At 36.0% G+C, this 24,281-nt stretch overlaps 1 protein-coding gene across 3 annotated transcripts in view; it reads left to right on the plus strand.

Moving 5' to 3' along the window:
• Window positions 1-18,915, plus strand: part of BMAL2 (basic helix-loop-helix ARNT like 2) — a 36,227-nt gene extending 17,312 nt beyond the window's left edge. Inside the window, exons 6-17 of one of the 3 annotated variants that reach the window (XM_026114058.2) lie at window positions 75-154; window positions 919-1,011; window positions 3,009-3,126; window positions 3,948-4,091; window positions 5,550-5,790; window positions 6,792-6,898; window positions 7,483-7,633; window positions 8,865-8,920; window positions 9,739-9,847; window positions 15,050-15,137; window positions 15,802-15,910; window positions 16,781-18,915. In XM_026114058.2, the coding sequence (XP_025969843.1) occupies window positions 75-154; window positions 919-1,011; window positions 3,009-3,126; window positions 3,948-4,091; window positions 5,550-5,790; window positions 6,792-6,898; window positions 7,483-7,633; window positions 8,865-8,920; window positions 9,739-9,847; window positions 15,050-15,137; window positions 15,802-15,910; window positions 16,781-16,917 (1,433 nt within the window). In that variant the 3' untranslated portion in view covers window positions 16,918-18,915. Of the gene's footprint in view, window positions 1-74; window positions 155-918; window positions 1,012-3,008; window positions 3,127-3,947; window positions 4,092-5,549; window positions 5,791-6,791; window positions 6,899-7,482; window positions 7,634-8,864; window positions 8,921-9,738; window positions 9,848-11,785; window positions 14,823-15,049; window positions 15,138-15,801; window positions 15,911-16,780 lie in introns of those variants that run through there. The other 2 variants (XM_026114060.2, XM_064516370.1) reach the window with 2 other exon arrangements.
• Window positions 18,916-24,281: the final 5,366 nt, after the last annotated feature.

Below are 24,281 nucleotides of genomic sequence, written 5' to 3' on the forward strand. Positions count from 1 at the left end.
ATGAACCAAGTATAATCCTGTTAAAATGTAACTTTTGACATTGTATATATGTCTACAAATAAGCTGTTTTCCAGGTTCTACTAGCTCCTATTCGGAAGTCCGGTATAAACCTTCATTTTTAAAGGATGATGAGCTCAGACAGTTAATCCTTAGGGTAAGTAGAAGGAAACTCTCAGTCAAATGATGTCCTTATTAAAGCCAGACACTAACTTAAGTTTTCAGTTCGAGAGAGCTTTTTTCTTTTTTTCTTTTTTTTTTTTTTTTTGTTCAAGTAAGAGCCCTAATGTGCTTGGTGAGTATTTGTTGATAAACTCTGTACACTATACAGAATTTTTGTTTTTTAAAGAGATATGGAAGATAATGCATCAATAGGGTAGACAGCAACCCTTGAGGACAGTAAATCTGTATACAAACTGCATAATTAATACATAAAATATTTTTATACTGATATTGAACTCTGCCTGCAAGTGTAGAGAATGCTTTTAATTACATGTACATATACTTGCTGTTGTTTTCTGTGCTTTGTTTTAATTTTTAAAGATGTATTTTAAAATAGAAGTAGATATAATATCTGAAAGAAAATCTTTCTTCATGTTTTCACACACACTCACACACCCACACTTCTTTATGCTTTCTCATTTGCAACTATTTTCTTTTTTCTTTGCTGCAATAACACAATTTGGCAAATGACTCTGAGTTAAGATGTTTTACAGCTGGCCTTCTCTCTCCCAAAGTCATGTTTAGGAAACTTTACCTGTCTGCAGTCTAACTTGGTGCTTGCAATCTTTTTAATTGCTTTTTTGCATGATATATAACAATAAAAACATTGAGATTTACAAGTGTACTTCCTTGCAGTAATCAATATTCATAAAATATTTTAGTTGTTTGTTTATAAAGACAATATCTTTGTATTTTCAGGCTGCAGATGGATTCCTGTTTGTGGTGGGATGCAACAGAGGAAAAATTCTGTTTGTTTCGGAATCAGTTTGCAAAATACTTAATTATGATCAGGTTGCTATAATTGAGTTTTTGTTTTTATTTTGCATTTTCTTTTAATTAGAAACTTTTAAACTTTCTAAAATTTGTTTGCATTTTGTTAAAAAATAATCCTTGTGCATCATTTTTTGAATCCTTTTGATTTAACCTTCTGTTAAGAATAAGGTGGTATTTCCTGGAATGAAGCATTTGCAAGTACAGTCAGTGTTCCTGACCTGAGGGACAGTGCCAGATTGCAATTGATCATCCTTAAGGAAAGTGTTTGTCTGAGGGGACTAGTTGTCCTAGTTTCCACCTCCAAGAGATTTTCTTTTAAACAGTGATTTTCTTTTTATTTTCTTTTTCTTTTTTTTTCTTTAAGTTCAGGAAAATTGGTATTTCAGCTGTTCAAGTTAATTAAAGCTCAGCTTAGTAATGGCTTTATGCTCAGATTTTCCCAGTATCACCTGATCCACAATAACTATCCATATATATACCCTTAACCGGAAGGGAATGAGATATTGTGAGTTAGCTTAACCTGAAAAGAGAGGTAGTATAAATTACCTTGCACTAGGTCACACTTAACATTGTGGACAATTACCACAAATAATCAAGGCATGATAACTTGTTTGTGTAACACTTCCATTTCAAAAGCAAAGACTAGAACAGTTGCATGATTCTGTCTGTCTATTTTTAGAAGTTAGAAATCATGAGGTGCACATTTTAGTCATTTTTTTTTAATTAAAAAAGTGGAATATATCATCTTATATGGGAAGAAGCATAAAGCAGTTTTTTGTTGAGAATCTCAGCTTGCTGAGGGACCAAAAAAGTACCTTTTGGAGTCTCTCCCATCAGTCATGTCTGCTTCCAGACCCATAAGATCATTGCTATTCCAGCCAAAGAGGCAAAAAGGACTAGGTTCAGGCGACGTCGCTGACTTAAGCCATGGATTTATTAGCTTATCTGGGAATCATTTCTAGCTGTAAATCCCATTATTATTCCTATGTATTTTGACAAGACTGCTACTAGCCTTTCTCAGTGGCACTCAGCATTTCGCCTTTGCGTTAAGGTTAGAGGGGGACTGTGCAAATGGAAAAGGCTATATGTTTGTTCTTCTTTCTTAGAAGCTTTTCCCTTAGCCTGTTTCCAGCTCTAGTCTGTTGGAGAGGTGCTCCCTTTATGTAGTGGTCACATAGCAAGTGTTAAGGGTCCAAGATGAGTTATAGCTTGGGTCTAGAATACTACTTAACAACGCAGCTGCCTTCTACCCAGTGATCTGACCTGCTATGGTGAAGCTAAGCAGTATAAAAAAAAAAAAAAAAAAAAAAAAAAAAAAAACTAGCCCACTTCTGCGAGAATTTCTTCCTGTTTCCAAAGAATCTAATGGTGCCTGGAGTAGTTCATCAGACTGATTATTTTGACTGGATCAGCAGAGGCTGTTGAAGTTGCAGGTCAGCAGGTTGAGAGGATCCCAGACAGAGAAATCCCTATAAGTATCCCCTACTAAGGAGCGCTGAAGTGAGTTGACCCCTGTGCAGCTTCCAGAGAGCTCCTGGTTCATTGATGCCATTTTGTCCAACCAAATGAGAGCCTGAGTCATTCAGCAGCTGTGAATACTTCTTAATCCCAAAACAAAGTCTGTGAGGGTATGTGTTGTTTTGCACTTAACCTTCTTTGGTTCTGGAATCGCATTTGGTGATCAAGAATCACATTAAGTAAATAAATAAAACATGCATAATTAGTGGATTTTTTTGTATTTTATAGTACTGACTCTTTTCTAATATCCAGCTAAATCCAGTATTTTTCAAAGGGAAGTTATCAATTACATTTTTATTACCATTTTTTTCTGAAAATAATATTAAACAGTGGTAAATTAAATGCAGATCAAAATATTGAAATTTAGAGTAACTGTGGTATTTGAAAGATTTCTTTTTAGAATAGCATAGAAAGTTGTGTTTCTGAGATGACTAATGTGTGGTGTTCTGTTCTAGAACAGTGTGGTTCTTAGTCATCTTTTTATTCTTTTTAAATAGGCCAGTTTAATTGGACAAAGTTTGTTTGATTACTTGCATCCGAAAGATGTCGCCAAAGTTAAGGAGCAACTTTCCTCTTCAGACATTTCTCCAAGAGAAAAGCTCATAGATGGCAAAAGTAAGTCATATTTATGAATGTACTGAGATTTTTTTAAGAGATGTTAATAAATTCAGTTATTATGGAGGGCATATTCATGTATTCATATGTGCATTTATGTTTGTACTTGAGATACAATTTCTATGAACCAAACATATTTGAATGCTTATCTGCTGCTTAGAGTGTGCTTACAGTTTAGAAGCTAGCCCAGTAAAGAACTTATTTTAGGTAATAAGAATGGTAGAAATTTGCATTGTTAAACATTTACCAAGATGTGGTCTGATGTTTTTCCTACCAGGCATACTACTTTTTTTTCTTGTATTTGATAGGTCTTGTCAATACAAAAGACCTGATGTAGTCGAACATGGGATAAAATACTTCAATATCAAGAATCACTGTCTTCTCTGAAAATGCTAAGTGTCAATCCTAATTTAACCAAATTTTATTTTGTTTACAGTTATTACTAATAAGGAAAGCATTATGTACTGTGCAGCTAATCACTATTTTATAGCTGTTTTTTATAAAAATCTTTGCAGTTCTTCCCTATACCCAGTAGAAGTTAAAAGTTTATAAAGCGTATTTATTAAAATAAAATTCATATTATCAAATAGGGCATTAAAATAATTTGGTAGTTCTTTTTAATTTTGGAATCTATGTGACAGTTGCATTTTCTTTCCCTAAGTCATAAGACTTATTTCATAGTTAATTGTAAGTTCAGAATTTACGCAACTAAGCAGTAAGGAGAATGTACTAGAAACTGAAATGAAGATAAGGCCTTGAGTCTGAAGTTTTTGTTGTTGGGTTTGGGCTTTTTTTAACTACTTTTACTAAACTTTTGTAAGCTGGCTTGCAAGTACACACAGATTTTCAAGCTGGACCAGCTCGCCTGAATTCTGGTGCTCGACGTTCTTTCTTCTGTCGGATAAAATGTAGTAAGACTGCAGTCAAAGAAGAAAAGGAATGCTTGCCCAACCCAAAGAAGAAAGGTATTCAAACAGTGTAGATGCAGTGGGGGCCTTTCTGTCATGAAATTCTGTGTATTTAAGTTCTGAGTGAGTAGTGTGGTCCTTGTAGTTATCAATGACTTCACAAAATAATTGTAGAGAAGTGTAAGTATGTACTGGAGACACATATTGAAAAACAGAGCCTAATTGTACTCTTTCTCTTTCTTATTCACCTCTGAAAAGTGAGGGGAGAAACCTGAGGTACAGTGGCGGTGTTTAGGAGCACATAGTCTGTTCCAGTCAAGTTTTAGAAATCTCAGGGAAATTTTTGAAGGCACTGGAGCCAGTCAGAAGAATGAGATGAACGTATGTCTTGAAGATAACTCTAGGAATAAGACCTGCAAAGCTGCTGTTTTGGAGGGTGGATTTTACTTTTTAAACTTAATTACTAGCTCTTATTTAACACCTTATTATTGATATTTGCAAAAGTGCTGAAATTGACCTTGAAAAAAATCTTGCTACTTGTAACGTGTTATTACTGATATATACCATTCAAGAGTAAATTTTAAAATAGATCTGTCATTGTAAGTAAATAGAATTCTTGCTCCCTCAGTGTGCCAACCAACTTGGTGAGATAAGAATTTAACTTGTATTAATGTGTTTCAGGAAGGCAATATTGATGGAAGAGTTATCTTGCCAGTCTGAGAAACTGTGACAAAGTCACTGTAGGATTACTCACAGCTGATAAATGTTTCCATAGTTAATAGAGTAGATCCAGTTAAATTTATGGAAAGCATAGTTTGTTCAGAATATGGATATCAAGAATATTTTGGTAATTTTTGGAAAAATAATGACTGTAAGACACAGTATATCATCTCTGCTCTTTAGTATATGAGGGTATTTGCATCGTATAAAGATATCTAAGGGTCTCCCAGCTGCAAGAATGAGTGACGGTGTATGTTATAATTTAGGGACTTTTTTCATATTTGTATTCCCAGAAAATTGAGACGTCCAGAAGCCTGAGATAAAAAGAAAGTAAGCTTGGTTGATTTGGGGTTGCCCTTCCCTTGTCCTTCCCAGACGTTTCTTTCAGCAGCTGCAGTAAGAATGTATTATGGTCATAGTGTTCGCAAGACAAAAAGTTGAATTGGAAGCTATGGGGAGGGCCTCTCTAGTTTGCTTGAATTCGTAATACATATGAAACCATATAAAGAGAAAGTGATCTATGTATTACTAGACTGTTGGTTTACTTTTTCTTCTGTGAGAATGTTTTTGAACTGCCGACTCCTGTAACTATACAGAAGTGCTCTCTCCAGGTAAGCCAAAATGAAGTAGTACAAAATTAACTAATTAAATACTCTCTAAAATTACTTATAGCCTTGTACAGTTGTACCTTGTTGTAGGTAATCATAAAATCTAAATGCTGATCTTATGGTGAAAGTAATCCAAAAATTTAAATTTCATTTTGAGCCATAACTGCTTATGTCATTTTTTTATTAGATCACAGAAAGTACTGTACCATTCACTGTACTGGATATATGAAGAACTGGTCTCCTAATGAGGTGGGAGTGGAAGAAGAAAATGATGTAGAAAAAGGCAGTAGTAATTTTAACTGTCTTGTTGCAATTGGGAGGTTACACCCTTATGTTGTTCCACAAAAGAGTGGAGAGATAAAAGTCAAAGCAACAGAATTTGTTACGCGATTTGCCATGGATGGAAAATTTGTTTATGTAGATCAGCGGTAAGCATTTTGTTCTTTAATAGAGAAATGAAAATGACATCACTAGCTGGTTTTCTAGTATTTTCTGTCACAAAGAGCTGTAATTTTTTGAGCAGGATAGAATTTCTAAATGCTCTGTGCAACTAGAGGTGCCTCCTGAAACTGGATAGTCAGGCTTTTTTCTTGTCGTACGTAAAACGTGGTGTAGAATAGGTGTATTGTCCTATAGGAAAAGGCAGGCTACCAAGATTAAAATATAAGTCATAAAATGCACTCATATGCTTATTTATTCATTAAAGAAACATCTCATGTTAGAGCTGCTTAGCTATATGTATGATCTGTATCTGTATGCAGGTAGTTAAGACTTTATCAAAAATTACTGCTTCTGGAAATCTTATTATTTGGAACAAATGCATTATGTCTAAATGAGGTACCAAATAATTATTTCATTAGAAGTGAAAGCAAAGTTAATATTTTCTGAACTTCTCTAAAACAGACTCTTATATGTGATATGGATTGTATTGCCACTTCTTATTTTGAATTTGATTATTGTCACTGGAAGGTTTTCATTGCTTTCAGTAATTTTCTTTCATTTAAAAGTATCAGTTTAAATCTATTCCTTGAAGTAGCAGAGCAAAATTCAACTATTAAATTTTTTTAACGATTCATTACCTGTGATCAGTACCCTTATTAGCTACCTGGAAGAGCTAATAACCATATGTACTTTGTGTGCATTTAAATTGTGTATGTAAGTGGTGTGCATGATTAAACACTTATTTTGTCTTTGAATTGCCATTTATTTAAAAATTTTGATATCCTGTACTATCCATTGCAAATGGATCCAAGGTAAACTGCAGTCAATGTATCTTGTTTTACAGTTGTACTAATGCTATATCTTTTCCCAAACATGAACACAACATCTGTTTCTTTTAAATACTCATTTTCTGTTTTATCTGATACTGAAGAAAACAAGCTTTGCAGTTGTTTGAATCCACTGTAGTTCATGTTTTTATTTCTAACAGTGCAACAGCAATTTTAGGGTATCTGCCACAAGAGCTTCTAGGAACTTCTTGTTACGAGTACTGCCATCAAGATGATCACAATCACCTAGCTGAAAAACATAAAGAAGGTACAAAATGATTGGTCCTCACAGACTACATAGAACTACATGTAACTGCTGTGTGAAAACAGTACAAATCAAAAACTCAGAAGCTGGGAATTAATAAAAGTAAACAGTCTTAACATTGGCCCTTTCTGCTTCTACATTAAGACATGCCCACTAAAGCCTCTAATTGAACCAGTGCGAAGCTTCTGTTGTCTTGGATCTTGGTGCAGTGCCTTAGTCACAAAGGAATATCATTAATGCTTCTTCCAACCCTCTGCTTCAATTCTTCTTTATAAGAGTGAGGATGGAGTCCTGAAGAGCAAATTTGCCTAATCGTGTAATTAAGGACACCGATTATAAAGGTTCACCAAATCAGGAGTCTCCCTACTAGTAGTCTGCAGAAACTCAGTACATGGGCTCTAGTTTAAGATTAATGGTATTACAGAAACTGTAGTTTGATTTCGTAGGCATCCTGTCTTTTGTTCTTTTGTTGTTTGATATGTATTTCTAGCTATCAAAAACATTTTTTCTGATGTTATAGAACAATTTTTTAGACTCTGTCCTCCTAAGTATAAATACTGTGGTTATAACTTTTCTTTCTTATCTAGTATTGCAGAATAAAGAAAAAGTGTTTACGAATTCCTACAAATTTAGAGCAAAAGATGGGACTTTTGTTACTTTAAGGAGTCAGTGGTTTAGTTTCATGAATCCATGGACCAAAGAGCTGGAGTACATTGTGTCAAATAACACTGTAGTATTGTAAGTAATTTGTGATATGAATCTCCATGTTAATTTTTGTCTTAATTACAATTAGCATTAATAGAAAGCAGCCTGTTTTAAGAAGCAGAACAAGACTAGGAAAGTGCAGAAAGTGGTGGAGTAACCTGGAAGAATATTTTGTGTTTACCAGTTGATTCTGATTTTAGGCTTAGGTCATAAATTTAACTCTGAAGGCTGTGCTATTTCCTGGTAGAGAAATGAGAGAAAAGAGTTTTTATTAAAGGAAGAGTTAAGAAGAGTTCTTATTAGAGGAGAAAAAGAAATATTGTCCGAGAAAGTAGTCAGGAATAAATGCAAATAGGAAATGTGTTCTAATATTTTTCCTTCTAAGCTGTAAAAAAACTGCACGTGCCTTTGTTGACCTAATTTTAAGTGCTGCCCTATCTACCATGTGTCAGAATATGGGGAAGCATGTTTGATAGCTCATAGGAATGCAAGGCAGGACAAAAAGGAGAGATTCTTCAAATTGGTTGCAAGGGAGGAGTCCATGAGATATTAAATGAACTGTTGGATTGTATATTTCATTCTTTTGTTATTTTTTCATTGTCTGTGCCTGGAAATGGAGATGTAATTTAAATTTTTCAAAAGATATTGTGGATCTTGGCCAATGACTGGAATTTTTTTGGCGAGGGGGATGGATATATCTTATTTCCATTAAACCAAGTTGGCAAGGAGTCTTTCACCCATCCTATAGTTAGTTCATGTCAACATGGTCCACCTATTTTGGCCATGACCTTTTTTCCTGAGAAGATGGAGCAGAGCAGGTAAAGCAGTGAGTGCTGCCCCAATGGCCAAATGCCACTGTTGCCTGCCCTGGAGATCTAGGCATCTTCAGCTATCTAGAGGGGGGAGGTGGGCAGCAACTACTGGCAGAAGGAGCAGTTCTTCTAGTTATGGTTGTTTCTGGTTAACTGCTTTCCCTCCTAGGAGGCAAAGTGGCAGCCTTATTCTCTTGTGAAGGAACACCCTGTTTTATTTGGAGAATAAGTGGAAATAAATAGTTCACCCAGTGCTTCAGAAACAATAGTGCAGAAGACTGAGCATGAAAATATGTGAGGAATATCTTATTTTATTGCTAGTTTGAGGGAGTTGGGTTTAACTCTGAGGTAATGATTCAAATCAAACACAACTATGCTGTGTTTTGCCTTTATCAAAGTTGCTGGGTGTTTGGTTTTTTTATTTGTTTATTTATTTATTTACTTAAATCTAGAGGTCACAATGAGTCAGCTGAAGAACTGGTCTCCGGTGGTTCCCAGCCTGCAGAAGGCAAGTGTCACTTCTTACAATTATCATAGGTTTATGTTCTGATCTATCGTTACAATTTTTAGATTTACCCAGTCCAGGAATCTTTTTATTCTACGTTGTTTTGTGAGAGAGGATTTACCTCTTTCAAAGCCAATTCTAGTGACAATTTGTGGTTATTCAGCATCCTAATTCACGTAACTGTCATCAGAAGGGCTTGCAGCATCTCTTTTCCCTCTAGAAGATTCTACTGTAGCTAAGTTTCTGATTGATAGGATATTATGCTTCTATCACAGAGTGTCTTCATATTTTGCCTATTTTTCCAAAGAAATGAGGTTTATGCAATTGTACTATCTGATTTTAAACACAGAAGGTAGGGTGATATTGATATGTGTTTTTTTAACATTTATTTGCTGTGCATAGAGTCTGATCTGCATGTGCTGTGTCCTTTTTAATCTCACTGTAAAGTTGATTATTTTCATTTTTGAAGTTGTTCTTTTTAATAACTGTTTTCCATTTGTGAAAATCCAAGTATTCTCCTGCTTTTTGCATTGTCTGCAAGAGAGATTAGAGGTGGTAGTGCTTAAAACTAATAATTTCATTGGTGAAGATCAGCAGTTTTCATAATTACATTATTCACTTATTTTTATTTCAAGTGAGATTTATAACATCTCTTTAGGAGGTCCACCATCTGTAAGATTAGTGTCTTAAGGAATTTAATTTCTAAAAATAAGAGATACAGAACAAAAACTGCTTTAAAATGAATCCTTGAGGTGATTTGTTTCTTGTTGTATAACAAAACTGCTGTAAACTTAAGGTTTTATTTTGTTTTTCAACTGTAGATACCACAAAACAGTCCTTAGTAGCTGTGCCTGGAATGTCCTCCGGAACAGTTCTTGGTGCTGGAAGTATAGGAACTGAAATTGCAAATGAAGTATTAGAATTACAAAGGTAACAAAATTTTAAAATCTTATATTAGGCTTTTAAGTGAAGATGGAAAAGAAGTATAAGTGATTATGTGGGGGTTGTTCAAGTTCGGTTTTTATTATTTTGCGTCTAAAAATATTTTTTGATTCACAATGGCATTTATGGGATACCAATTATAACAGCCTAACATGAGCCTTCTGCAGGGCTGTACAGATCACTGGCCTTGATAAATGGTTTTGTTTTGGGCAGGTAATTTCCCTTCTTAATGAAAGAACTATTTAACTGTGACTTCAAAACTTACTCTGATGCAGCTTCTTCATTTGAGGTTGAAATGGATAGATAAAACCGTTAAGGAATGGAGAATTAGTTGCCTGTGAACAGAGTCTGTATTTCTGTGACAACTGCTCTGCTAGTAGAACTTTCCTTGAAATAGTGCCCAGTGGAACACTTTCATAGCCTCCCAAATTGTCTTGAAAATGGAATAAAGTGATAGCTCAATTCCTTCTCAATACCCACGTGTAGATTAAGAAACCTCACTTCATCATTCCAAAGCAATTAAATCAATTCTAGATTTAAAATGTTAGTTAAAGATTACCCGTTTTGTAAATTAATTTTACTAGGTTCCCAGTATAATAGGTATGTCAGGATAGCCATGTAAATCCAAAGGAAGAAAGATAATTTTGATATTCTTGCTTTGTCCTTCTGCATTTCTTGTTTTGTGCACCCACAGTGGTGCCTGGCTTACTTATGGAGGGAGAGATTACTCCTTAGCACTTTGCACCATATCAACATTTTGCTGTTTAAGAACTTTTTTTAAAAGGCTCTGAGCCAGCTGATTCCAGGACTTTGGGGTGCACATGTACAGAAAAAGTCTGTTTTCAGTGACAACTCTTTCAGGTATGAAGACTTCATCAGAAAATCCAACCCTTTTTGTTAAGGTCAAATATAGCATAATGGTACTATCATCTCATCAGGGCACAAGGCACATCATTGAAATGTCAGCTTTGGCTACTGAAGCCATCCCTCAGGCCTTAACTCTTGTATTTCCACTTTCAGATGAAGAAGTGCCAAGAAATTGTCTGCATAGCAGTGTGTGCCAAGGTCCCATGGAAATCTTTCCAGTGCCACTTTTCAATGACACCTGGAAGACCATAGTAATATTAAATCTTCCAGTAAGGAATGCCCCAGTTTTGGAAATGCTTGTAGAGGTGTCAGGAATAGTTTCATATGCCATGGCATATTCAGCTTCTGCTGTTTCTGTAGTAGCAGTAGGTAAAGTGCTTTTATGAGATTCATAAACAAAATACATAGTCAGAACCACGTTGGGTAACCTCTTTCTCTTTGAGATAGAAGCCTGTTTTTTTCTTTGTTTCCTCTGGGACATGAAAGTTCCCCATGTGCACTGATATGCAGTTTTCTCTTTCATATCTGCCAAGGTCAGTATAACCTCTTTCAAAATTCCAGACCTTACTTGATTGATAACTCTGATATATTCATTTCCCACACATTCCAAGGAGGACCCTTTCTAAGTAAATAAAAAACACTGTACAAACATACTGTAGCCATAATTACAGAGGAAACGCAAGACTTGTCCTACAGAATAATGCAAATATGAAATGATTAATATGATCAAGTGTAATTCATACCAACATACCAGGATACTGACCAATAATGTTATTCTATGGTCCCTCTTCAGAGAGGACAGGATAAAAATCTTAGTGGATTTGATTAATCCGGATTAGCCAGTATTTCCAATTCAGAAACACTTCCCTTACTAGTGTCTAACAAGTTATTAGAAATGATACTAGAAGATCTCTATGAAATCCAGGATTATAGATCATCTCCTGATGACGTAGTTGTCTTCTCAGCTGTCTCTTCATCAGAAAATGCTATTTAATTTTCTGAAACAGTAGAAACAATGGCCTGAGCCTAACAGTAGGATGCTTCTTACCCAATTTTCAGTATTTTGGAATCACCTTCCAGCAATGAAGTTGAAAGGAGGAAAACCACGAGCAACAACAGAAGGGAAAAAAGGACAGATGTCCTCAGCAAGAAGGATGGGATGTTCCATTTTTGGTAATACTGTCCTTAACGTCTTTTCATCAGTACCGCCTACAGGAAAGATAGTTGCTTTTATAAAATCTTTCTGAAGACCAGAGTAAGTTGGCAGAAGTTCTCATCTCTGAGTAACATACAGGCATGCCCCAAGAGCTTTATTTTGACTCTTGTTCTAGAGGCTTCAGTCAGCTCAGCAAGGTGATGTTCTTGGTTAAGATCACCTGGTCTTCACTGAAAACGCTCATCCATGTGATGATCCATGTCATCAACTAAAAGGAACCGGTCTATTATTTACATGAATAGTATATTTACTGGACGATGGAGGAATGGATGCATGCCTGGGAAAATTCTTGGAAGCTACCCCTTGAAGTTTTGGTGTTCGTATTTTTAAGAACCACAAGCAGTATTCATTCTCTTTATGGTACCACAGAGACAACAGTTCCAGGAAGAACATCTTCCTAAGGAACAAAGGGAAAATTTGAGCTTTGCATAAAGATCAAATCAACCCATTTCTCCTCTTCTGGGCAAGTCTCAGATTTCAGCAGATCACAAGAAAGCAAAGTGTATCTGTTTTCACCTTAGGAAACGAAAATCCATCATGAGGGACAGAATTGTGCAAGTTTGAGCAGAGATTATAGTACTGAATTAATCTCCCCAATTTGAGGGGAATTTTTTGGAAAGATGGGATTTTTTTTTTCCAAGAAGTCTGTTTAAATAGAATTATGCTCTACAGTGGAGGCAAGATGACTGAGGCGTCTTCAGGGGAATCTTTATTTTGAATTCTTCCAGATCCCAGAAGATCATCAGAGGTTTCCAGTGCACTGCAGACCTTACAGAGGTTGAGTTTATTTATCAGGAAATTCAACTTTGATACTGTTAGCACTATCATTATTTTTTTTCTTTGTCTGCTTGTCATAAGCTTGAAGCTCTTTATGATGCATACCTCTATATCTCTGAGATTCATGTTGTAGATACCTTGATTTCATTGTATAAGTAAAGCATGGCTTTATTGGTTTATGGAGCAGCAGTTTAAGGCAACAGGACATTTACTCCAGTCTATCTGACCTATCAAAGTATCTCTTCAGAAAGATCTGATCCCAGTGATAGTCCAGACTTGCTTCTCATTTAAAAAGTGGGATGCTAGAAGAAATAAAAATCACAGAAGACCCCATTCTGGGCAAGTTTAGGATTCAAAGAATTGTGGAATCCTACTTTCCTGGACAAGTATTTGTGAAAATGCTGGCAGTAATGAATACTCGCCTCAAGCAGCACCAAGTTAGTCTCATTCTTCAAGTGACTGATTGAACTTAATGCTTTTCTCATTTATGTTCACACTTTGAATACTGGCTAGCAAATGAAACAAGAAGATACTGCTTTCTTTGGGAACAGTCATCTTACTTCACAACTAATGGACTGAATGTCACAGTAGTTTGAAAGGAAAAATGTTTGATTTGCCAGCTCCATCAGCCACAGTGATCTGAGCCATTTCAGTTTTGAGCAGACCTGTTTGTTTCAGTAGTCTTAATTGTCCATGGACACTGGAAATTTTGAGAAAGAAACTTCTACTGACACTAACAGCCCAAGAAGTCGCTATGCAGGTGAAAGAAAAGGCTTAAGAGCAAAGTCATCCAGGATAAGTAAACTGTGTGACCCAAAGGCAGGCACTTCATTCAGTTCTGGAAAAGAGCAATAGCATTGTGTAAGTGGAATCTCTGGCATCATATTTGTCCTATAGTCCTGTATCTCAGAGGAAAATAAATATTTTTATCTCTGTAAGAGGCAGAGACATTCACAAGTACGAATGGGCGTTAAAGGCCTCATCAGTAACAAATGAATTTTTCTGGAGATGTCTAGACATAGTTGCCTGCATGCAGATATATTTCACATTTCAGAAACCATTGCAGAGAACAGTGCTGTGTTTCTTTTCAGCTGCAGAGTAAGACTTCGTGCTATTTCTTCGTATCTTGTAGAAAGCAAGTTACTATCCTGTGCATGCTGGGGGAATCAAAATTAGACAAAGGAATGGTCAAAACAAGATAATGCCAGCTCTGTTTCATCAAACACCACTTTTTTTCCTTTGTGACCACAAACTTAACCCAATGGAATGAGTGCACTTACTACCTGAATCTGCTCTCTGCACTTTTTAGTGTTGCTGAGACAGAGATGACTTTCAAGCTGAGCCTCAAGCATCACCAAGTTTTGAAAGGCTTCAGGCCTATGCATGCAACTCTACTTATGAGCACATCTGAATTGGTTTAGCATCTGATAAATGATTGTTTCAGTAAGGCAGTCCTAAACTCTTTATTCAATCTAGAGTCCATGTCCCAGTTTTTAGAGATGGCAGTGCCTACTTACCAGATTGTGCTTTGTATATTGGAATGTCGAGAATTAATAAATATTCTGCACAAATAACTAGATTTATTTAAGATATACTATTTATTCATTTAAATAAAAAAATCTCCAATTCCTTACCACATTTTGGATCTGAGCAAGTGATAGTTACTAAAGCATCCAGAGTGCCCCCACCTCTTTTATAGCCTTGTTTTTGGAGAGTAAGAAGGAGCAGGGAGAGATGGTTGTGAACTGTCCAAAGGGCACAGGTATGACATTTTCACTGTTAGTTTCACATCTGGCATGTTCAGTGAGAGAAGATGGACAGACAGAAGCTCAAAGAATTCTGGTAACAGACAAGTGATCTTTATTTTTTAGTCAGAATTTAATGAAAACATGGAAAGACAGGTGTAACAATAATAACAGAGGGAGTATGAGGAGATATTCTTAATTTTCCCTCCACCATTTAGCAAAGCTTCCTTATACTGTCTGTTTTCTGGTTTTTTTTAAATGTATCTATACGTCGCAGTGTGCTTACTTCTGAAACCTGCTACTCTTTGGTCTGTCAGTGCTGATGGTTCTAAAGAAAAATAAAAGTATGCTCAAGAAATTATGACCCACGGTCTTTATTGATCACTTCTGCTTTTTATTTTGTCAAAACCTGTAGCAGGAGAATTTAGAGTGTTCAGGAGAATTTAGGACAACATTGTCTTGGATTAGCTTACTCATATTTCCTCATTGGTTAGGAGGGTGTTGGTGGGTTCTGCAACACACAGACTATTTTTCATTTTATGATCAATGTGATTTGGTAAATCCACTATACATATATAATTTTAGGTTGCATTCTTCACCATCTGAGGAGTTAAGTCCATCACATCTCTTGAGGAAGTCACCTTCTCCAGTTTTAGCTGTAAACTGCAGCAATGTGAGTATTATCACTGCATATAAAAATCTAGAACTAAAAGGTTACTGTCAGATAGCTCAAAGGTACACATTTCCATGTCCAGTACCATATACCTCATACTTCCCAGGTTCTATATGCATCAAACTACATGAACTATAAAAATATAATTTCTATTATTTTGCATCTTGTTATCAGCACAGTACGAGTCTAAATAGCTTTAAAATTACCTTTTGCACTTTGGAAGCACTAGTCTAGCAACAGTAGAATAGGAAGTATGAGGTTTTTTGCTTTGTCTTTAAGCTGGAATGTATTGACATTGACATAGGTGATGTGGCTGGGAATTTGTAGATTATGGTACTGGACATGGAAAAATGTGTGCCAGTACATTTTGTTGCACTGGATTTATTTGCTGGATAATGAATTAGACCCTTGAGAAACCAGATGCCATCACTGTGAAGTAGCTTTGACAGATGTGCAAGTATCACCCTGTATTTAAACCAAATCCAGTGCTATGTGAACCTTTCAAAAATGGATTTTTAATTGCAGTAGATGTCCCTTTCAGTGCATATTTTTATCTGCTCAGTTCTTAACACTTTGGCAGCAGTTTATAATGCTTCTGTAATGTAATAATTGTAATAAAATTTACTCTTTAACTCTGTCCCTTTTACTATTTTTATTCTTCCAGGTGCCAAATAAAGAGTTGATTCACTTATGTACTTCAGAAACAGAAGTTCTAGAGACTTCAGAACAAAACCAGGGTGCTATTTCATTTCCCAATAATGAACCTCTTCTCAGTAAGATTTATTTTATTTCTCTTTTGGGTATTTTGGGGGGTGCAGGGCAAGATGGTTCTTACAAATGGTGTGATTTTATACATGGTTGTAAAGTGGTGCACTCAAAACTGTAAAGTTTTAAGAGATTTGAAAATATCATTGTATAATTTTTAACATGAAAGACAAAGTGATAATAAAGCAGTTTTTATGCCTGTATTTCAGCCTTGAAAAACTTTCCCATCTCCCTCTTTTATTGATCAGTTACTAGAGGTTTATTTATTTATTATTTAAACCTGTAGCTCTCTTCCAGTTGAGCTATAAGCCCTTTATATCAATTAAAAAAAAGGTACAGATGCTGGTTCTCAAGTAAGGATTTGAAAAAGCATTTATCCAAGATAAGCAAGGAAACACTTTTCATTGGTATTTAAGATAAGCATTTTACTTTACCCTTGTTAAAGGCTAAGAGTATGGAGTTGATTTCTGGAGGCAACACATAGCAGCTTGTAAGGTTTCGGGAGTTCATGTGGCACAGTACATCAGACAAGAATTCAGGCACGTGATTATGTTTCCCACTAAAGTGACATGAACTGGAAAGCAGTTTTCTGCTTCAGTGACGTGAGCTTCACTGCATGGATACAAGTTTTATTAGCTAGCAGGTTGGGGTAGACCAATGAATTGGCAAGGGTGGAGTCTCAAAATGAAGTTATGTATGTCTTTATGACAGCCTGCTGACAGCCACTATTTGAATTACTTGATCTTTATGAACACTTGGATGCAAACGTTTTCTCTTGACTTCAAAGGCAGGTGCTGTTTAAAAACAAATACATTTTGGAAGTTAGCATATTCTTCATGCTTTGTACTGCAAAAATAAATGTTTTAATAATTTTGTAGGTGGTAATTCTCAGCTGGACTTTGATGCAATATGTGAAAATGATGACACTGCTATGACTGCTCTCATGAATTACTTGGAGGCTGATGGAGGACTTGGGGATCCAGCTGAACTAAGTGATATACAATGGGCTCTGTAGTGTTGCTTTATCATAATAAGAAGGAATGTAAAGTTCTTAATGCACAACAACCATACATCCTCAGTACTGTACTATAATGTAATTTTTTTTAACATTTCATCTGAATTCATACTTACTACTATCTATATATTTTTAAATGCTTAAGCCTTGTTCACAGAGTTTCTGCTGCACCTATGGAAAAATACAGTATTTTTTTCATGATGGAGAACCTTGAAATTTTAATATTGAACCATCTGCAACTGGAATGCTTAAAACACATTATTATATTTTTGCTAAGAAACTTTAACTGAAAGATACTGTGCAATGTACAGGAATTTGTTTTTCTTAGTTATAATACATTTAAAAAGCTTGTAATTATTTTTTGTTTCAAATGGAAGTATTGATTATCCATGTTACTTCTGTAAAATGTACTGTACTTACACAGTTTAAGAATATTTGTAACTATTAAATTTCATTGAGATGATTTTTGCGCACTCTACAGTTGTTAGATAAGGTGTTTAATTCCTAAACGTTGCAGTGATTCCTTGCCCTTTTTGGAAGGGCAACTTTTGTAGTCAAAAGTAAAAATAGAGCATATGATTCTGGGAGCAAGTATTTGAGTTAGATCATCATAAAAATCAGAAGAAAAGATTTTGAAAAAAGATTATTTCCCCAGTGGACAAACATAACAAGGGTATAAGAAAAGACAGGAAAAAATCTTAATTATTACACTGTATTAAGTATGATGTATTGTTAGAGGGACAGAGTATATAACCAAAGAAAAGTAATAATGTAACTTTAATAAAGCACTTTGGTCTCACTACAGATTATTTGCTGATTAGAGAAATTTGGACAGATTGTCTCGGTCCCCAAATAAGGATATCAGTGTATATCAGTGGAAATATTTAAATTATGTAGTATCTTTTACAGTATCTGTGTTTTGGAGAGATTAAGGTGGTTTTTTATTTCTTGAGTTTGTGGCTTTTTAAAATATTTCTGTGTAATATAGAGCTCTATAAGTAAATGCTATGTATGATGATCTTTTGAGGGACAGGGTTTTCAAGGCCTGTATCCCAGTTATAGCAGATCACCTAGGAACATAGCACTTAATAGGTTGCATTAAAACAATATCACATTAGTATCCAGAGTGGATCTTTTATCTCTGGTATTGTAGATGTAGGTAAATTTTTGCATCAGTGGACTATACCGTAAAAAAAAATAATAATAATAATTCAGATAATGAAAGGAAAGCATTGGAAGATTTATGAGATGTGTGGATATTTTTGTTTACTACCAACACTAAAGCTTAAACACAGGTACAGTCGTAAGCACTATCGCATTTGTTTAACACTAACGGTGAGTGAAGGGCAGCCTGTTTCAGATCCTTTTTTTCAACAATAACTGAGGTATGTGTATAACTATAATATTTAAAGAACAAAGAGGTAACTTCTGTAGGTAGCCACTAGATGTCATGCTTCTACTGTTGGATAACTACCCTTTCATGAATGGATACACAATTTTGTCACACGTTGACTGCTATGCTTTAATGGAGCAGCTATATATCTTACAGATATGAAAGATTTTGGAACTTATCAATTTTTTGTTACATCTGGTCCAAGTTTTCTAGAATGGTTTGGGGGTTTTTTAAGTCTGCAGATTTTTTTTTCATTGAACTTGCACACGATTTCTTGCATTCACTTTTCTTTTTTTTTAGCATGGGGCCAAAATGATCTGTTGTCTAGCTTTACTGGATTAAATTTTTTCCACATAAAATGAAAATTTTAAGCAATATTGTGGAGCAAATTGAGAAAAATAAACAGATGCTTTCTTAAGAATTGATCGGATTCCATTTGTGTAATTGAAAAGTGAAAATTTCAATCTTGCTATTGTGAAATGCAATTTATTTGCAGTTTCTCTTTTCTCTGCTTTTGATTGAGCATGAAGCTAAAAATAAATTCTAAATAAAAGAAGAAATACTGTAGTTAACACAGAGAAATAAATAAATAACTTTAAACTTTACAGACTTTCCAGACACAGAGTTTTTTTCTTAACTGAATTAGTTTGAAAATTATTCAGATTTAGTTACTGAAGGAGTGTGTTAATTCTTTCACAAGATTTATATAACCATTCAGAATCAAACCACTATTTTTTTTGATTCATCTTGGATTTCCCTAAAAAATGAAAAGAAAAAAGTAACCTTAAGTCTTTTGCAATCAGTGATCAGTATTGTGGCTCTCTATTAATTTATCAAATCCTCTCTTTACCATTTGCAAAATTTTCTGATTTCAAACTGTCCTACACAAAAGTGTCATTTGTGAATATTTGTGATGAATGAAGAGGCAAAATTAATATTAATTTTGAATACGGTTAAGGTACTTACATGCTTATTTGAAGAAAACAGTACAACTCTATCCAAGATACGGACTTTTTTTCTTTTTGCCATGGTACAGGTTATCAGAGGATGTGTTTAAATCAGGCTAATACAATATTACCTATGATGCACTGTTTTGAGAGTCTGCCAATAATTCTACCCAGTCAGTGAATTTAAACATTAAGTACTCAAGCTTTCAGATCCTGGGCTCATTCCCTACAAACATAAACAGAAAGGTTGAACTAATGTGGATTTTGGTAGCTCAGGGCAATATTTGCTAGCCAGGATAACTTTGTAATCCAAACTAACATGTATTTTCTAGGGCCTAGTAAAAAAAGTGTTGCAGCCTAATCAGGGTGTCTCTGGAAAGGAGAGTACCTATAGCCTGTACCTGAAAGAGGCTGTTAGAACAGCACCAGAAGCAAATGGAGTATGTGGGTACAATTCTTACAGAGAAAGTCTTGCCACAAGTAGGCATGCTGAGTGATAAAGCAAGTATTGACAAGCCCTTAAAAGCTTGCTTAATTATCATGACTGTAACTAGAGATGGGTCAATGAATTTATTACTGAGAGAACATATGCAGTTAGGGATCAGAATAGCTTGATGGGAGAAGAGTTCTGATATAAGAACCAGCTCATCTGGGAAACTGGGACCTGTGTTGACAGGAAAACATGAGAGAATTCATTTCAGAATCAGGAGAAGGGAATGAAGATGTAGAACAGATCAACATCATCTGGGATATGGCTTGAATGAGAAAATATTCTGACTGGGTTAGAAGTAATAATCTGTTGGCCACCAACAGGCTGAGTCAAGAGAAGATGTAGGCTGCAGCCAGGCTTGGAACGGCATTTGATGCAGGGGATTAACATGGTGTTTTGGAATACCACCCTGTCCTACAGTGAGAAATCATGAAAAGACGTCAATATGTTAAACCTTAATTTTTGCATTTCCTGTTACAGTAATTGACAATAGTTTCTGAGAAGGGGAAAAATCCTTTCTCTGCGCTGCAGGATGTAATTGTTTCTTGGATCCGCTTGGAGTTCTTAGGCAGGCACAGTGCAATTGCATGGATCTAAAACAGAGCTTTGTTCCCTGCTCCTCCTTTTCTGTGGCGTGTTGTAGTTTGGACTTTTTCTGTGGATCTTATGCATGTTAGAGTGTTGGAAAATTTGATGTAGTCCCAACTGCAGAAGGCTGAATCGAGCATTTTGGTGGCCCCTGGCAGTTCTGTGTTCCTATTCATGGTCTGAACTGAAATGAGGGATTTCTTTCTGCATAAGCAATGCTGCTTCTGCCCAAACCTTGACTTCTGGCTTGTTTCGCTTAGTCTTTTGCTACCTTTTTGTATGTTTGCATACATCACATAAGTTCATAAAATGTTTTGGAATTCCAGGAAGTAATCCTCAGCTGGAAAGCTGTGCGCTACATAGGACTTCTCCTAAGATCATTTTATTCCCCGTCCCTGATGAGAATTATTTTATTGTACACAAATATGGAGGTCAAGAAGATACTTGGAGGTATAGGATAGGTTCCTGCGGGTTACAAGATGTAAAGCTGGGTTTCAGAATAGCAGATCTGGAGAATCCAGAAAAAGGTAAGTGGAGTGGTAGATGAGCTGCTGCAATACAAGCATGAAAGCATGCTGCTACTGCTGTAGCACTTTCTGCATGTACCTCATTTCCAGAGGATGCCTCTAGATAGACCCCCTCTAGATAGACCCTTTGACAGCACGCTGTCATGGTTAAATTTTCTGGGTTGTTCCTGGCTTAGTTGCTTTCAGACACTTCATATCGTACTTATGTGGAAGTGACAGACTTCCTGAGACATGTCATAACTTTTCTTGTCCCTTGGAAGTAGCCAAGAGCAGTTTCACTCTTATTCAAAGTCCTGGGGAACTGCTGCCAAGATACACCAGCCCATTACATTAAATAAAGCATATTTAAGGGCTCTGAGATGTGCATGTATTATGGCACGTCAGCTTCTGTGAAGTGCTTTCCAATTTAGGTAAATGGGAAAGAAAGAAGAATAAAGTACTTTAAATATATCTGATCTACTAAGGGATGAGTGCCTATGTATGGGCCATTACAAGAGAGTTAAAGTGCATATAACTTTTTATCCTTGAGTAAGTTGTTTACATGTCAAAACTCTAGAAATAAACACAAGATCTTTGGAAAACATAAAAAGCTGTGTGGGAAAAGTCTCCTTGGTTGTTCATTGCTTGCGCAGTGCTGGCCCCATCTGGGAGGTAAATTTTTTCTTCCCCAGCATTTGCAGGTCCAAAGTGTATGTGGCCTGACATCAACAATCTGTTCTACAAAATTTAGGGGACTTTGGCAAGATATAACCAGCTGCTAAACACTTGCTCTGAAGAAGCGAGCTCGGAGTGGTGCAGGGCTGGTGGCCACTTCAGGCTGCATGGATTGTAAGAGCAGCTGCGGTGTTTCAGACTGCCCCTTAGTCTGTGGCCAGCAATGGCCATAAGGAGAAGAAAGAAAAGGATAAGCATAGCAACTGCTTGCAGCTTGGGGGATTTCCTGAGCTTGATTTGGTCTGTCTATTTAGTAAATCCTAAAGGAGGTCTATTCCAAGTGCGTCTGGTCAAGCACCCCCCTTGAGCCCGTGTAAAGTACTTGAATCTGCAGCATCCTCTAATCCCAAGTGCCACAGCTCTCACCTCCGCTGCATGAAGAGCCACTTCCGTCTGCTTTGAACCTGGCTCCTACCAGCTTCATATGGTGATCACTGCTTCTTGTACGGGCAAAGACAGTGAACAGTTGTGTTTTATCTTCTGTCTCTGTGTTACTCGTGACTTTTCTGATTTTTATGACAGTCCCCCTTTATGGACCCACAGCTTCAAAACTTTGTGAATCATACAGCTCTTCAGAACTGTCTTGCTTGAGGTTTATTACAGTAATTTGCAGCATGCTCCTCTATTGTCTTTTCAAAAGAAACATTTATTTAGTTTGTTGTGATATGTTTTAACTCTTGGGGTATTTTTGTGTCCAAGTTCTGTAAGGAACATTTAAGTTTCCAGTATAAAAACATGTGTTGTGTATCTCAAAAATGAGAGGTCATTATTTCAAAGTTCTTACAGTTGCTTTGGTAGAAAGCCATGGGAAACAGTCCAACGTTGTGGGAGTTTGCAGATAAACAAAAAGATCAGATGAAATGGAACACTAGATACAGTTGCAGGAAAAACTAAAGTTTTCCACAAAAAAGGACAGTCAGGATAACTACTTATTTAAGTGATGTGAAGTGCAATTCTATACTATGCTACAAGCAAAATACTTGTATGACTGGGGTTGTGGAATGGTACTCGGCTCAATTCCTTTGTGCTAAAGCAAAGAGGGTTGGATTGCTGTTTGTTTTGCATCTCCATATTTTTCGTATTTACACCTCCAAATATTTACAGATTCTGGTAAGCTTTCTTATCACAATCAACTTAATGGTGTTTCAGCTTTTGGTGATAAACACAAGGGCTGGTAGCTCAGTAGCTGATAGCAGTCTTAGGGGAAAATATTTTAAACGTACTAGAGGGGATTATTTTCCTGCTTAGGCCAGAATGCAACTGCTGCCTTTTCATGCAGTCATTTCCACTGAATAATCAAACCCATTGGGCTAATCCACTCTGTTGTACTTCTGTAAGTACTGGTTTTAGGTTACTACAGGTTACCTAGAAACAGAATTTGAAATTTCACCTTCATCTGAAAGGACTTGGGCACACTGGGTGGAACTTGTACTGCTGTTCGTTTGTATTAGTAAGCATGTGCCTTTTTGGAAGGACTGGAAAGTTATCGGGTATAACTCCTCATCTTGCTGTTTTCAGCCTGCTTTTAATATCTTGCTTTATTAGGACAGGGTAATAGTGAATAAGACTTTCAAAATTTGGATTTGTGGAAGGCATTTGCAGTCCTGCTGCCTGTCCCACCCAAACAAATACAGAGGCAAACTTGTTCAAGTATTTTTGGAACAAGAAATTTGGAAGATGTAATTTAATCTAAAAGAGTCTAGCAATTAGCTTTACATTTTTATGGCAGGAAACTTTTTGTATGACAGAACTTCTAAGCAGTTGAGCGTCTCTACATGTCAAGAAACAATTCCAGTTGCTGATATAGGAATCAGGCACATGCTGTATGGGATGACTGGATTGTTTTTTTCCTCTCAAATGATCAGACTTTAATAGGTATTTTTATTTTGGTCACTGATGTGCAGGGAAATGTATGGGCAACTTCTATCTGTAATTCAGTGAACTGCCCATAGTAATCTTGTGTGTGTCGTTGGATCATTAATCTATTCCTTGCTGTTAAACAACTAGGTAGGCTTTTCTCAACCCTTAAAATAGTTGTAATGGAGAATGACTTTTTAGCTCTTTGCAATTTTATTTCTTCTGAAAGTTGAGTCTCACTGAGCAGCAAGACTAGAATTTGTAGGACTTTTGATATGTCCTGAGTGGATGTTAACACTGTCATTAATTATACTGTACTATATTACTGAGTGCCAACCTGACGCCACAGGAATTGGTAAGATTCTTTGCCTCTGGCTTCAGTGTGGCCAAGATCTATATTAAGAATAATTGCCATGTGACTGTTAAAATTGAAATTCAAAGTATAAAAATGGGCTAGGCGTACACAGACATCCTCTCTCTCTACAGCTAGGCTTTTTTGTTTGTTTCTTTCTTTCTCATCAGTTAACATTGCACAGACATATGGAGATGTATATATGTGTGTGTTTGTGTATATATTTAATCCACTAGAGCCATAGACTGCAGATGCGATCATGATAGCGGAACATTTTTGACCACTTGTGGATGTAGTAATCTCTCTTTTAATATGAGCAAACTTTCTAAAGGTTGTTGCTTTTTAGGAATTAATACATTTAAGGCAGGTACAGCTGTTCATAGCTAAGAGGGAAGAAAAATAAAAAATATAGCATTGTTGATGTCTTGCATTCAAGGATAGTGCCATAGTTAATCATGTGGAGAACAAGTTATATCTAAAAACAGCATTTTGGCAA

The sequence above is a fragment of the Dromaius novaehollandiae genome, chromosome 1 (assembly GCF_036370855.1).
Source record: "Dromaius novaehollandiae isolate bDroNov1 chromosome 1, bDroNov1.hap1, whole genome shotgun sequence".
NCBI classification, from domain to species: domain Eukaryota; kingdom Metazoa; phylum Chordata; class Aves; order Casuariiformes; family Dromaiidae; genus Dromaius; species Dromaius novaehollandiae.